General features: G+C 33.2%; 3 protein-coding genes across 10 annotated transcripts in view; 2 read left to right on the top strand and 1 right to left on the bottom strand.

Annotated features, from left to right (window-relative positions):
* The window catches only part of LOC106624020 (uncharacterized), a 35416-nt gene extending 30323 nt beyond the window's left edge, over positions 1–5093 (top strand). Inside the window, exons 3-7 of one of the 5 annotated variants that reach the window (XR_004979355.2) lie at positions 3371–3930; positions 3989–4277; positions 4352–4651; positions 4718–4785; positions 4847–5093. Coding sequence is in view for 4 of the 5 variants with exons in the window: in XM_070106925.1 (XP_069963026.1) it covers positions 3566–3930; positions 3989–4277; positions 4333–4651; positions 4718–4785; positions 4847–5041 (1236 nt within the window). In the remaining variant the exon portion in view is untranslated. Of the gene's footprint in view, positions 1–3370; positions 3931–3988; positions 4278–4332; positions 4682–4717; positions 4786–4846 lie in introns of those variants that run through there. The other 4 variants (XM_070106925.1, XM_070106927.1, XM_070106926.1 and 1 more) reach the window with 4 other exon arrangements.
* A 1723-nt stretch (positions 5094–6816) lies between these two features.
* CSN8 (COP9 signalosome subunit 8) lies at positions 6817–8281 on the bottom strand. The gene is made up of 4 exons (XM_036376471.2): positions 8127–8281; positions 7592–7653; positions 7353–7531; positions 6817–7097 (listed from the first exon to the last, which is right to left on the bottom strand). Exons 1-4 carry the CDS (start codon positions 8181–8183, stop codon positions 6841–6843), a joined length of 555 nt encoding a protein of 184 aa, XP_036232364.2. The 5' UTR covers positions 8184–8281; the 3' UTR covers positions 6817–6840.
* A 1009-nt stretch (positions 8282–9290) lies between these two features.
* Positions 9291–12968, top strand: Pp2A-29B (Protein phosphatase PP2A regulatory subunit A). 4 transcript variants are annotated; one of them, XM_014245153.3, is made up of 10 exons: positions 9291–9583; positions 9659–9812; positions 9877–10295; positions 10358–10432; positions 10490–10627; positions 10749–11090; positions 11158–11443; positions 11501–11773; positions 11851–11979; positions 12660–12968. In XM_014245153.3, the coding sequence occupies exons 1-10, from the start codon at positions 9500–9502 to the stop codon at positions 12683–12685; spliced, it is 1926 nt and encodes a 641-aa protein (XP_014100628.2). In that variant the 5' UTR covers positions 9291–9499; the 3' UTR covers positions 12686–12968. The 4 variants fall into 4 exon arrangements, with proteins under 4 accessions (XP_014100628.2, XP_036232366.1, XP_014100629.2 ...); XM_036376473.2 differs by having other exon boundaries at positions 12602–12968; XM_014245154.3 differs by lacking the exon at positions 11851–11979 and having other exon boundaries at positions 9292–9583.
* The last annotated feature ends 1130 nt before the right edge of the window (positions 12969–14098 follow it).

The raw sequence follows: 14098 nt of genomic DNA, 5'->3' as shown, positions 1-14098 counted from the left end.
AAGCAAACATTCTCGAAATATTAAGTTTTTAGAGAAGCTCATAAATTTCACTTGCGTTTTTTCCACGCCGCAATAGGATTTTTTCTTTAGCTCCCCACTTCATTGTTAATAATCGAATGCAAACACTGAACTGACAAATATACAATGTCAAAATTAAGTGAAATCAGTCCAGATCAGATTTGTGATATTTTAATGAAATTAAGTGGTCAAGCTGTCTTAAAAATTATGAGGGTATTTCCCCAAAATTGATCCATGCAAGTTGCAAGAGTATGAAATGTTTGGTTACATCTGACATTAGCCCTTATTTATTTGTTAATTACAATTTGTATGCAGAGTCTACTAATTATTATATCGGTGTTTTTTTTTCGAGGTATAGAACTTTAAGTTGGTATTACTGTTCAAGATGCCGCGATTTAACAGCAATTCATCATGAATAGACTCACGCCTGAACAACGCTTGCAAATAGTGCAATTTTATTTCGAAAAAAATGGTTCTGTGCGGAATACGTATCGCGCACTACGTTAATTTTATCGTATGATGCGATGAAGCGCACTTCTGGTTTAATGGCTATGTCAACAAACAAAACTGCCGCATTTGGAGTGAAGACAACAAGACGGCACAACATGTCACACAGCTCTTGCCACAATCGATTTATTGAAAGACACGTTTGCTGACCGCCTAATTTCACGTTTTGGACCTGTGAATTGGCCCTCAAGATCTTGTGATTTAACACCGCTAGACAACTTTCTGTTGGGTTATGTAAAGTCATTGGTCCATGCGCATAAGCCTCAAATGCTTAACCATTTGGAAGACATTCGTCGGGTTATTGCCGATATACAGCCACAAATGTTAGAAAAAGTCATTGAAAATTGGACGTTCAGATTGGACTGGATCCGAGCCAGCCGTTGCGGTCATATGCCAGAAATCATATTTAAAATGTAATGCCACAAGATTATCTATCGGATAAATAAAATGCATGTCAATTGAATAATCCATCGTTGTTTTATTGCAATTTAAAGTTCTATACCTCTAAAAAAAACACCCGTTATATACATATATATATAATATATTTATATATATATTACAAATCTGATCTGGGCTGATTTCACTTAATTTTGACATTGTTCAGGTATATTTAAGAACACATTTTCAAACAATTTTATAAATATTATATATTATATATTATATATTATATAAGGTGGTATATAATATAACTCATACACTGACTGACATATTGAGCACAGGGTTTATTAGAATAACGAAAATCTTTATATTTAGTATATGAGGGTTTGGGTAATTCGTAGACTAATATCACATATTTTCGGCAGTAAACTATAGTATGTCGCCTTTTATACGTTCAGTAAATTTTGCTAAAACATCTTACATACTGACCAATATATACGGTATAAAGACAACCGGAAGTTTGAAAATCTTATATTAGGTATATGGGAGCTAGGGGATTGGCCGAATTTGATCTATTATTGACATTATTACATTTTATTAACAGAAAAAGTTGCTCTCTGAGTTTCATTAAGGTACTCTACATACCATCCCCAATATATACGGAGTAAAGTCACCTAGATGTTTAAAAATCCTGACACTAGATATATGGGGTCTAGAGCACGTTTCAACCCGACTTTATCAATTTTAGGCATACAGATACACTATTATTAGAATAACACGCTCACTGAATTTTTTAAAATAACTCAAAGATTGGGCAATACATGCGGCATAAAGTCAGCCGGAAATACGAAATATTTTCTATTAGGTATATGGTGACTAAAGGAATTATTTGTCCGAATCAACCCATTTTTGGCACACGGGCATATTATTATCAGATAAGTACTATTTCTGAGTTTCTATAATAATCTATCTGACGGACTCACCGATATTTTCGATAAAAAGTTCGCAATAGGAACTGGGGTTCATATATTCGGTACCTGGGGGCTTGAACAGTTTTGACCCGATTTGTATAATTTTTAGTCATAAGACAAAGTGCAAAGATTTACATTGATTGGCGCTTAATTTGTATACTGTAAAGTGAAAGATTCAAATGGAACAATAGACCTTAGGACGCGGTACATAGCTTATTTCCTTATCTAACATCTAACAAATTATATGGCATGACTATAAAATACGAGCAACGAGAAATCTTTAGACTGGACGAGAAATTCGCAACAAACAAAAATCTCTCCCTCTAAGTACTAACCTAGAATACTATCAAAGTATTATGCGATTTCATTCATTTTTAACGCTAAACCACAATCAAAAAGACAAATCGACTTTATTTCATTACCCATTATCTAATATACTAATAATGTATATTGACCTACATATATATTGTAACGGATTTCGCGGTAAAACGTCTACCTTGTAACTCACTTTAGAGTTCGAACCCTCGCTTGTTAAATAAAAGTCCCAATTTACTGACTATACACTTATATATATTTCTAGTTCAAACAACTTAACGTTTATTAACCGTTGTTCGAGTTTACAACTTATTGCTTATAGCTCTTTACTAACGCCACATCACCCCAAGCAATGTACATTTCTAATGCTGGAAACAGTCACCGACGTCCTGTCCTTCCGTACTTACCACCCGAATTGAACAAAATTTGTCAAAAGTTGCAACGTAGAAATTACTGTAGTTGTTCGCTTTTGTTTTAATTTCATCAATGTTGCCATTGCTCAATATGTATACATTGTTTGCATACATCTAGCTTTTAGTTTATAATTTTCCATAATGTTAAACATCAAAACTAAAATCCAATTATTAAAAATAGTCTACCTATTTATAAATAATCATATTTGAGACTAATTTCAAGTTAGTTTAAGAATATTTTAAATATATTCAAGTTTATTTTTTAATTACTACAAAATATCGAGACTGACAACACTCTGTTTAAGAGAGCAATCAGCTCTCTCGTTTCTACGGGAAAAATCCAATTTTAGCGGATATCCTACAGCACGGTCGATAGAAGCGGACGGTAGAAACGGTGCTGAGTGTTCATTTACATTGTAAGATAAGTCGTATCAGCTTATCGGTGTACGGTTTTGCGTCGGTGACTGTTTCCTGCATAACCAACAGTCAAATAAATTGCCATTGAGGTTGTCAATGTTCTTGTGTCTGCATTTGCTATCATGAAATATTCATTCTCAAAATGGCGTCGGATGGGTATGTTCGAGCTGATAAAGCGCATGTTTGAGCTCAGGAACTGTTTGAAAATTTTATTAGGATGACAAAAATTTATTTGTAAGTAGATTCCACTCTTTTCTACAAATTTATATTTATTTGGAAATATAAGATTTTATGATTTAAGACTTAAATAATAATAAAAAGTACAAAACTTTGGCATTTCATCTTTGCTAGCATCATGCCACCCGAGCTATGTATATACATATGTTCAAAATTTGTGTGCAAATAAAAACAGCTCTATCAAATCACCAAAATAACAGTTCATTGCTAGCAATGTATGGCATGAAATGTATTTAGACATCAATTGCTAAACATTAGCAATGTGCAGTCTCCATTGGCAATGTATATGATATATGTTCGCTGCGTCAAATGTCAAAACTGTTCACTTACATAGTAATTTTGAAATTTATTGGGCAAAGAAAAATATTATTTGTGTACAAGAAATTGAAAATTATGGATTACATTGACTTTCTGGAGGACTTACTACTTTTGAAGATGATTGCATGTAGACAACGCAGTGGAAACCAAGAGATTTTCAAAACTCGTAAAAACCATGGATTTTACTCAAGCGGAGTTAATGTATTGATCAAAAAGAATCCAGGATTATTTATGAAATCTACTAGGTTCACTCATGAGCAGTTTAAAGTATTGTTGAATTTGGTTGAGCCATGGCTGCGGAAATACTCCCGCAGAAATCCCATTGAGCCAGAGCAGAGATTGTATATAACCTTGCAGTAAGTACGATGAAGTAAACTGGTTTACTTTATTGAAATTTTTTTATATAATTCCTAGTTTCTTAGCTCATGGCAACGCTCTTCGTCTGTTATCTATGAAGTTTCGAATTGGCCTAGAGACAGCCAGATCTATCATATTAGAGACGTGCGATGCTTTGTGGCGTGCTTTGGCCAGTCATTACTTGAACCCACCTAGTAATGCGAAATGGAAACAAATCTCGGAGGATTTTTGGAATGTGACCAAGTTACCACATTGTTTAGGGGCAATCGATGGTAAACATGTACAAATAAATTGCCCACCTAATTCACGTTCACAAAATTTTAATTATAAACAATTTAATAGCATCGTAAGTGCATGAATGAATTTATGACTAAAATGCCAACTAGATACAATTGATGCAGACACAGATTTTACTTGCAGCCTGCGATAGCAATTATCGTTTTACTTTTGTGGACGTTAGCGCATATGGCAGTAAAAACGACGGCGGCATGTTTCGGAATTCCCAGTTTGGAAAAGGGATTTTAGATAAATCTATGGATGTTCCAGCTGCAACAAACTTGCCCAACTCAGACATAGTTTTTCCTTACTACTTCATAGCTGATGCGGCATTCCCTTTAGAGGAAAACATAATGAAGCCTTATGAAACGGATATTGATGTCAATAAAGCAGTTTTCAACAAAACGTTGTGTAAAGCTAGAAAACAAATTGAGATTGCTTTCGGTATAAAACATATCCTGTACAAGTTTGCAAGTATGTTGCATAATTTTTACTAATTGTGTTTTTAAGGTATACTTACTTCTCGGTGGAGAGTATTGAGCGCATCCATATCTTTTTCACCGGAAAATGCCAAAAAAGTATTAGTATTAACAATTTAATTAAATTATCAAAAACACGATTTCATCTCTACATTTTCAGGTTATATTAGCAACAATAGTGCTCCACAATTTCCTGAGGTTCGGTAAGGTGAACTCTACTGCTGCAGAGGAAACAAACAATTACAATATGACGAGTGTAAACAGACACGATTTACTAACTGCTAATACATCGAGTCAATCTGCACTTAATTTAAGAAATAAACTTTGTGAATATTTTAATTCTTCATTAGTATAAACATGTATATTTAAAAAAAATATTAATAAAAAACGATTTATTTTAATGTTAATATTTTAAAATATTTTTATTGTTTTAAAAACTCTTAAATTTAAAATATGTTTTATTTGAAAAATACCTTGATGAAATAATTTTTCTGCTAAATAAATTTAATATTTCACTGTTCTTCAATGATATATTAATGACAACGAAGAGGTAATAAAAAAATAGAACTCCAACCCTCAAAGACAAATACGAGTATTTTTTCGGTATGCTTAGGGACAAATTTGAGAAATTATGAGAAAGTGTAGTTGATAATGTTGAAGTTGAAATATTAAAATGAATTAATAGAAAAATTATTACATCGAAGTATTTTTTAACTTGCAATGCGTTATAAAAGCATTCTTTTATCTTATATTTTTTTTTTTTATATTTTCTTATTTCCGAACTTTATTGTCCCTTCTCTACAAAGGCAATGGTGACTTTATGTAACCCAGTGAATAATATATTACATAATATACTTAAGGGGTTATTCTAGTCTAAAAATTTTACAAATTCGATCGATACTTTTTTCGATGCGGTCGTCACGATATCCCAAGTTATGATCAATCGGTTTATTTGAATATTCTTCCAAATCAACAAAAAAAAATCAAATTTTCTGACTTGTAATACCTTTAAAAAATTTACCTTTATTTTCTACTTCAAGTACGCATAACTTTATGAAAATTCCTTTACACTTTTTAAATTATTTTTTGTACTCTTGAAAAATAAATAAACAAAAGATAAATAAAAATATCAATAAACACTTAAATTAAATATTTAATATGTAATCCCGAAAATCTTAATTAAAAATACACGACACATACTAATAAAATACTCCCTGTGTTTTTTTAAGATACCTCATATACCATCACCAATCTATATGGAGTAAAGACAGCCGGATGTTCGAAAATTCTGATATTAGTTTTATAGGGGCTAGGTCAAGTTTTCACCTGATTTTAGCCATTTTAGGCATAAAGATACACTATTATTAGAATGAAAGAAGCAGATGGAATTGTTGTGTCATGTTGTGCCAAAGTCCTGTATCTTAATTAACGGCTTAGTTATGTCACTTTATACGTTCTCTATTATTGGAGTTTTGTGAGTGTGACAGTGATCCGATTACGCCCATCTACGAGAGTTTCATTAAGATATCTTAATTTGGACTCAAGTTACAACTTGCACGGGCAGACGGACGAACGAACAGACAGTCACCTGGATTTCAACTGACTTTGATCGGTCCGTTTGTATAGGGCTATATGTTAAGTAACAATTTCTTCGGAGATTTTAACGTTGCTTTGGACAAGTTTCCATGTCAAATTTCGTGAAGATATTTTGTTATATATAAAACTTTTCAATACAGGGACTTGTTTCCGATCGTTCCGTTTGTATGCTTTCGACAATGTGATGCATCGATAACTAGTGTAAATCGATCCACATACGCTCTTTTACTCAATTCCATCGTAGAATTTTGATGGTGATTTTGCTTGCAATTATTCTAACATAATAAAAAAAAGTGGAGAAACGAAGTAACGGTATTATAGCTCAGTTTCTTTTCGAATGTTTTCTAGAAACTGAAGATAAGTTGATTTAGGTGTGTTCGCTTTTAAGATTTATATATTTTCAAAAAAAAAACTGACAAGGCTAAGTGTAATGTTTCCGAATTAGGCTTTGCAAAAATGTATATGTTTACCAAATTTCCCATAAATACGTCGTCATTCATCCGACTGTATTTCTGTATTCAATAACAATTACAATTTGATTTTGCATTTAAATTTTTTTTAATTTTCCAAAAATGAAACAAAGTCTGTTAATTTTAATAACAAATCTTCCGAACTTGCTGTGAATTCAGTATTTGGCGCTGCTTTTCTCGGAATAATTACTGCCTTTTGATCTTCATTTTCATATTTCCAGTCCAATGCATGGCAGGTTTTTTTTAATTCATCTCGAGATAAATGCGTAAGTTGCATCAGCTCATATTCGAAAATAGATATATAAGCTTGACCAACCAATGTTAGTACATCCCTTCGCATTCGCTCTAAAATATGATATTTAGATAAGCACGTTTACGATTTTTTTGTCGCCGCGATCTGATGGTATGAACGGATAGAGGATAATTCACTATATTTAACACACCTTTTTTGAGGCGCATATACCATATGTGTATAAATTTTTTAATCCTGAGGACCTTCCTCTACCCGTCCATATTATCAGATCACGGTGCCAAATAAATCGTAATTTTGCCTTTAGATAAATATCAGTTAAATAGGAATAAAACTAAGTTCGTATTTACCAAAAAGATCCTGCATTATATGCTTAATATTTCCTGACCAAGGGTAATCCACTTGTCTGAAAAAATCAGTGGCATTGTTAGCGATTAGAGCGCACATGACCAAATTCAATCTTTCTAATACGATATTGTCTTTTTTTAAAGCTTGTGGCATTCTTTTCCATAAAAATTTCGCATCAGCTCTGAAATTAAAAAACTCCAATTTAATAAATTTCTCTTATATTTATATTGTAAGAATTTACATTTTGTCCTGATAGAGATAAATGGCCAGCAGTTGAATATAAGAATCCACGTCGATGTTTGTCTAAAAAATAAGAAATAATCATAAACTTTACTGTGCGTAGATTGTTTTAAAGAACTATTTTTCGACAAACGCGTTCACGTTGCGAAAATTGCTTGAACTTTTTCCCGTTATAGAATATCGATTCAGATATTTCGCCAAATATTTAAAATGAATAACTATTACATCCTAAGGACATCCACTTTTAATAAATCGCCAAATAAATTAAAATTGCTAGATAGTATAACGGAATACATCTGGTCGGTTATATTGCTATACACTTATTTTGATATTGATTGTTCCATTACAAATAGAAAATATACACCTTTCCCGTAAGCCTTATAAATAATAAACTTAAAATAAATTTCTTTTTAGTTGATATTAATAAAAATTTAGATTTAAAAACAAATATAATACGGGCAAAGCAAAGTATTGTACATTCGGCCTCGCAGAACTCATTAGATAGTACCTTATAAATCCTTATACGTGATACTTACACTTAATTCCTCTAATTCTATTTTCTGCATTAAATCACTATATTTATTTTCCTGCATTTTGTAAACAATTCAAGTTTGCTAAAATATGCGAATGTTGAACGAACAATAACAAATATGATTTATAGATTAGCAACAAGTATCGATTAAATCAAAATATCGATAATTACATAAATAGACGTTTCCACCAGCAAAATGTATTCGTTAATTTTTCTGACTCTCCGTATGCAACTGGAATACACTAATTCTCTTCCGGCCAAGGGCTGACAAGCCGGTAGCGTTCATCAAAATTATTTAACGAATGTTCAATATACACATGTGTAATAGAAATTTTAATGTAAATAACACGAAATCCCAGACAAAACCTGTATAGAGTAATTTTATTCGCCATTTAAATTTTTAATAGTTAGTTATTTAAGTAAGAGAGCTAACATGAGCCCAATTAAGTAATTTTCTCAGTAAATCATGCTTTCAATTACTTTTTTTATTTAACGATCAATATTTCTTATGGTTTTGGCAAGCATATTCATACGTGTTGCTACGTTTTGCCCAATACTTTAAGAATGAAATATATTCGAATAAAGTTTATTAATAAAAAATTAGTATAGTAAATGTTAGGGATGATTTGTATAGACATGAAAATCCTCATGGGCTTAGTGAAAATCAAAATTAAGATCTTAATGCTCATAAGAGCTTACTCGCGCAGCAATTGTCAAAACTAAATGCAACTTATTAACATAGTTAGTTTTGCTTGTTCCGAAATAATGAAGTACTTTGAAGCATGAAATAAGAAGTACTTTTACCATAAAACGTTGCTGAGAATATATTTGCGCTCTGTAACTAAAACTCCAAAACAAATCGCCATTTGTCCAACATAATCCATCATTAATTAAACATTTTCTTAGACGAAAATTAGTTGCTTTTAATAAATTATAATTCATAAACATAATATTATTGAAATATTTATTAGTTTTAATAAGAAAGGAATTGCTTTTAATAAAAAATAATTCATAAGCATAATTTTATTGAAATATTTATTAATTTTAATAAGACATAATGCACAATATAAGAACGATTTGCAAAGCGTAATATTGGTGGTAGAACACCGTACATTCGGACTGTTGTCCGAAAATAATTTCTCGATTACTTTGTCGAGTATATCTTCCCTGCGTGCATGCATTCGGAATACGACCCTCCTTCGGGTTTACATCAATCGTAAGAAAGCATAAGAATTTAGTCTGAAAATTTTTCGGTGGATTACTTTAATAAATTTCGCAGTTCGATTAAACTGATCAAGTAACAGAACGATATTATACAAATTGTGCAGCAGTACAATAAATTTGACTTCTTCAACCGAAAATTGAACTTGTGAAAAAATGGCAGCAAGCGACAAATCTGTCGATGACTCCCTCTACCCGATCGCTGTATTAATCGATGAGTTGAAAAATGAGGATGTGCAGGTTTGAGAAATGCTTTAATTAATGTAGTTATGTACATATGTTGCTTTGACATATATTGTTGTTTATATCTATTAGTTACGTTTGAACTCGATTAAAAAACTGTCGACAATTGCTCTTGCGCTGGGCGAAGAACGTACACGTTCTGAACTAATTCCGTTTTTGACCGAAACAATCTATGACGAAGATGAAGTACTTTTGGCACTGGCTGATCAACTCGGCAATTTTACAAGTGATTCCTAAAAATTCACTCGTTCAAAGAAATAAAATGTGTAATTATATTTGTTTTTATTTAGGCTTGGTGGGTGGACCAGAATATGCCATGTATTTAATACCACCTTTGGAGAGTTTAGCAACAGTTGAAGAAACTGTGGTGCGTGACAAAGCTGTAGAATCATTGCGTACAGTGGCAGCAGAGCATAGTGCCCAAGATTTGGAAATACACGTTGTACCAACATTGCAACGTTTGGTCTCAGGTGATTGGTTCACTTCACGTACATCAGCCTGTGGACTCTTCTCTGTATGTTATCCAAGAGTTACTCAACCCGTAAAAGCAGAATTACGTGCAAACTTCCGTAAGTTGTGTCAAGACGAAACTCCGATGGTACGCAGAGCTGCAGCTAGCAAATTAGGAGAATTTGCAAAAGTCGTTGAAATTGAATATCTGAAATCAGATTTAATACCGAATTTTGTGCAATTAGCCCAAGATGATCAGGTATGTACTTTTTTGTGATTAAATCCAATGGTTTTTTACTATCTTTTTGATTTTCTTAAAAGGATTCTGTACGTTTGTTGGCCGTAGAAGCCTGTGTTAGCATTGCCCAATTGCTACCTCAAGAAGATGTTGAGCACGTAAGAAAATATTAATATCTATCAACATAGCCTCTTGCTTAACTTGTTTCATTACAGTTAGTTCTACCGACTCTACGCCAATGTGCCAGCGATTCATCTTGGCGGGTTCGATATATGGTGGCAGAAAAGTTTGTAGATTTACAAAAGGCTGTTGGGCCAGAAATTACACGTGTTGACTTGGTGCCCGCTTTTCAGGTTGGTGGTCAAAAATTTTACTATTATTATATGTATATGTACGTAAATCTTGATCGAATTGTGTTATTTCGTCTGACCGCGCTTTATTCATACATATATATAACCTTGTTTGCCTTTTTAGTATTTACTGAAGGATGCAGAAGCTGAAGTCCGTGCTGCAGTTGCTACAAAAGTTAAGGATTTCTGCGCTAATCTTGATAAAACCAACCAAGTCCAGATTATCATGAATTCAATATTGCCATATGTGCGCGATTTGGTGTCAGATCCCAATCCTCATGTAAAATCTGCTTTGGCGTCAGTTATTATGGGATTAAGTCCTATGTTGGGGGCGTACAACACTGTCGAGCATCTTTTGCCCTTATTCCTTATACAACTTAAAGATGAATGCCCAGAGGTTCGTTTAAATATAATATCCAACTTGGATTGTGTAAATGACGTCATCGGTATTCAACAACTGTCACAGGTGATAATTAATTTGTCGTATTTACATATTTTTGTATTCTAATATGATTTTTTTCACATTTATCTAGTCGCTATTGCCAGCTATTGTTGAATTAGCTGAAGATTCAAAATGGCGAGTACGTTTGGCAATTATTGAATATATGCCCGCATTAGCCGGTCAATTAGGGCAAGAATTCTTCGATCAAAAGCTTCGTGGCTTATGTATGGGTTGGTTAAATGATCATGTGTACGCCATTCGAGAAGCAGCAACTTTGAATATGAAGAAGTTAGTTGAACAGTTTGGTGCCCAATGGGCTGAGCAAGCTATTATTCCTATGATCTTGGTTATGTCACGTAATAAAAACTATTTACACCGTAAGTAATAATATATTTATTTACAATAACAGTTAATATAACATTGTTTATTCATAGGTATGACTTGTCTTTTTTGCTTAAATATGCTCGCTGAGGTTTGTGGAACAGATATCACAACCAAATTGTTGCTACCCACAGTACTTCTATTGGCAGCAGATCCAGTAGCCAATGTTCGATTTAATGTTGCAAAAACACTACAGAAAATTTCACCTTTCCTTGAAGCTAGTGTTATTGACTCACAGGTGAAACCCACACTTGAGAAGCTAAATGTCGATCCAGATGTCGACGTAAAACATTTTGCGTCAGAAGCGATTGCGGGTATCGCAGCAGGTAAATAAACACTTTCCGACGTGCATATCTGTTGCTATATAATGATTTAGTTATTAATTACTTTCTATAATGCTTAGAAATGGAATTAGACATATTTAGAAGTGTTATTCCACCAGTTGAGGGTAAAGTGAATTCTGCAGCCTTAATGGCTAAATTGGCTGTCCAGCCGCCAACAGAGCGTACCGTAGAGGAAGATGCATTTAATTGTTAGTTGAGTGAAATTTATTTTTAATCTGTTTAATATACAATATATTCATTCTGGTAATGAATTATCTCATTTTATTTGTTGCAATCAATGTATTAATGTCCGTTTATCCAGTATGTGTCTGTTGTGCATTTTCACCATATTTGTTAACTGAAAATTCTCTCAGAATTTCTCACCAATTAAGATTTTTAGGATTTGTCTAATATCTAGGTTAAGGCGTTTCTACTGCAATGGTTATTTATCAACAAAGAAAGTTAAAATTGCAATCATGCAAACAATATAACTTAGACGGATTACTTATCGCTTCTGATAATAGTAATTATGTTTTATGTTAATATCTTAGTGTTTGTTTTATCATTCTTAACGATAGATAAATGTGTTAGGAATGGCTGTGTTCATTGTTAGGGAAAGTAAACAACAAGAGAACTTATGGTAATTGAATCCATACTACAAAGAGGCGTCTATTTACACATACTTGTATATACGAGTGTTTTATATACAATAATTTTCATGCAAATGCTTGCTTTACATACATACATACGTTATCCATATTATGTCTAGTCTTCTTTGTTTTTGAAAGTGACTGTTTTAACGTTGTTTGTTTCTCTTTTTTCTATTTGCAGCGTAATCACTTAAAATTCAACATTTTCATTTACAATTTTTTATCATTTTTTAATTTAGCCGAAGTAAAAAATGGCAAGGAATAAATAATAATGGCTGAAAACAGTATAAACTTAAATACCATCGCGAGGTCAACATAGAGCTGGTTTATTGAACGTATGCAGATTATTACTGTGCGAAGCAAATGATAAGAATATTACATATTTAAGCATTACATCAATTATAAAGATACAAACAAACAAAAAACAAAAACGGATTGCACACAATCTTTTATTATTTAATATAAACTGGAAAAAAAATCAATTGTAAGAAGTAGTTCACTTAAGTGCATACAATAATACAAATAAAATTAACTACAAATTGATGTTATTTATTTAATGTATTATTTTATATAAAGCAAACATTTGGGTATTAAATAAAGCTTATATTGCATTACATTGCGTCCGTAAATTATGTATGGCATGTTCCCACTTAAAATATACTAAATACATTGAAGTTATATAATTACTGAATCTATCGAAGATTCAATTATCGTATAATTAACGAAAATCAATTTGAAAATTATTTGGACAGCGTTTGTTGTCGCTACAACAACAACAACATCTATTGTAAATCCATCATTACAGAAAGAAAAACGTTTACCAATCGATAAAATGTAAGTTCGTTTTCTAAAAAAACTGTTTAAACGCTCATTGATGCTCGTTGTTGTTCATTGAAAGCTGCCATCTAACTAATACACACAGAATTGTGCTTTGGATACTGTAAAATGTTAAACTACTACATATCCGGACCAAACTAACATACCACCCATACGTGTGTTTCACATGCAACGAGCTCCTGCAGAACACCAACCATTTCTTTAAAGGTCCTCACAAAAACTTCCATCTAGATAGATAGAATAGCTTAGAGATATGCCACGCGACCTATGGTCTATTGTGCCCTTCCCTAAGTCATATAGATTCATCTAGCTCCAGCATGATGAAACTCCAATATTCTGCTGGTTGCTAGTGAAGCGATGCGATCCCTCCCTGCTTCCAGGGCCTTAATTCTGCGTCTGCAGACTGCTGTGCAGCCCACGAGCAGGTGCTCTGGGGTTTTCGGCTCCATGTTACAGAACAGAACAGTTTGCAGAAGAGACTAAGCCCATGTTGAATAGATGCTTATTGAGCCTGCAATGGCCGGTGTAGAACGCGACAAGCAGCCGGAATTTGTTCCTCGGAAGATTGATTATGGCTTTAAACCGTTTGAGGTCGTAACCCCGCCAATTGCAACCTGGCATGGCGCATGCCTTGGAGTTGTTGCCAATGTATCTCCTGCCTACTCTTTCCTCCCTACGGAGCAGCTCTTTAATGGTATGTGGACCACCCGCTACGCATGGTTTTGGTACTACCATTTTTGTGGAGGCTGCAGAGCGGGCCAACTCGTCGTCCCATCTAACACCTCTTTACCTGTTACCCCAGCCCGCTGAAACAAGGTGACAACAACTAACTTACTTCCAA

This window comes from Bactrocera oleae, chromosome 3, assembly GCF_042242935.1.
Source record: "Bactrocera oleae isolate idBacOlea1 chromosome 3, idBacOlea1, whole genome shotgun sequence".
Lineage (NCBI taxonomy): Eukaryota > Metazoa > Arthropoda > Insecta > Diptera > Tephritidae > Bactrocera > Bactrocera oleae.
The sequence above is the reverse complement of the archived record's forward strand: the minus strand, read 5'-3'. Positions and strand labels throughout refer to the sequence as shown.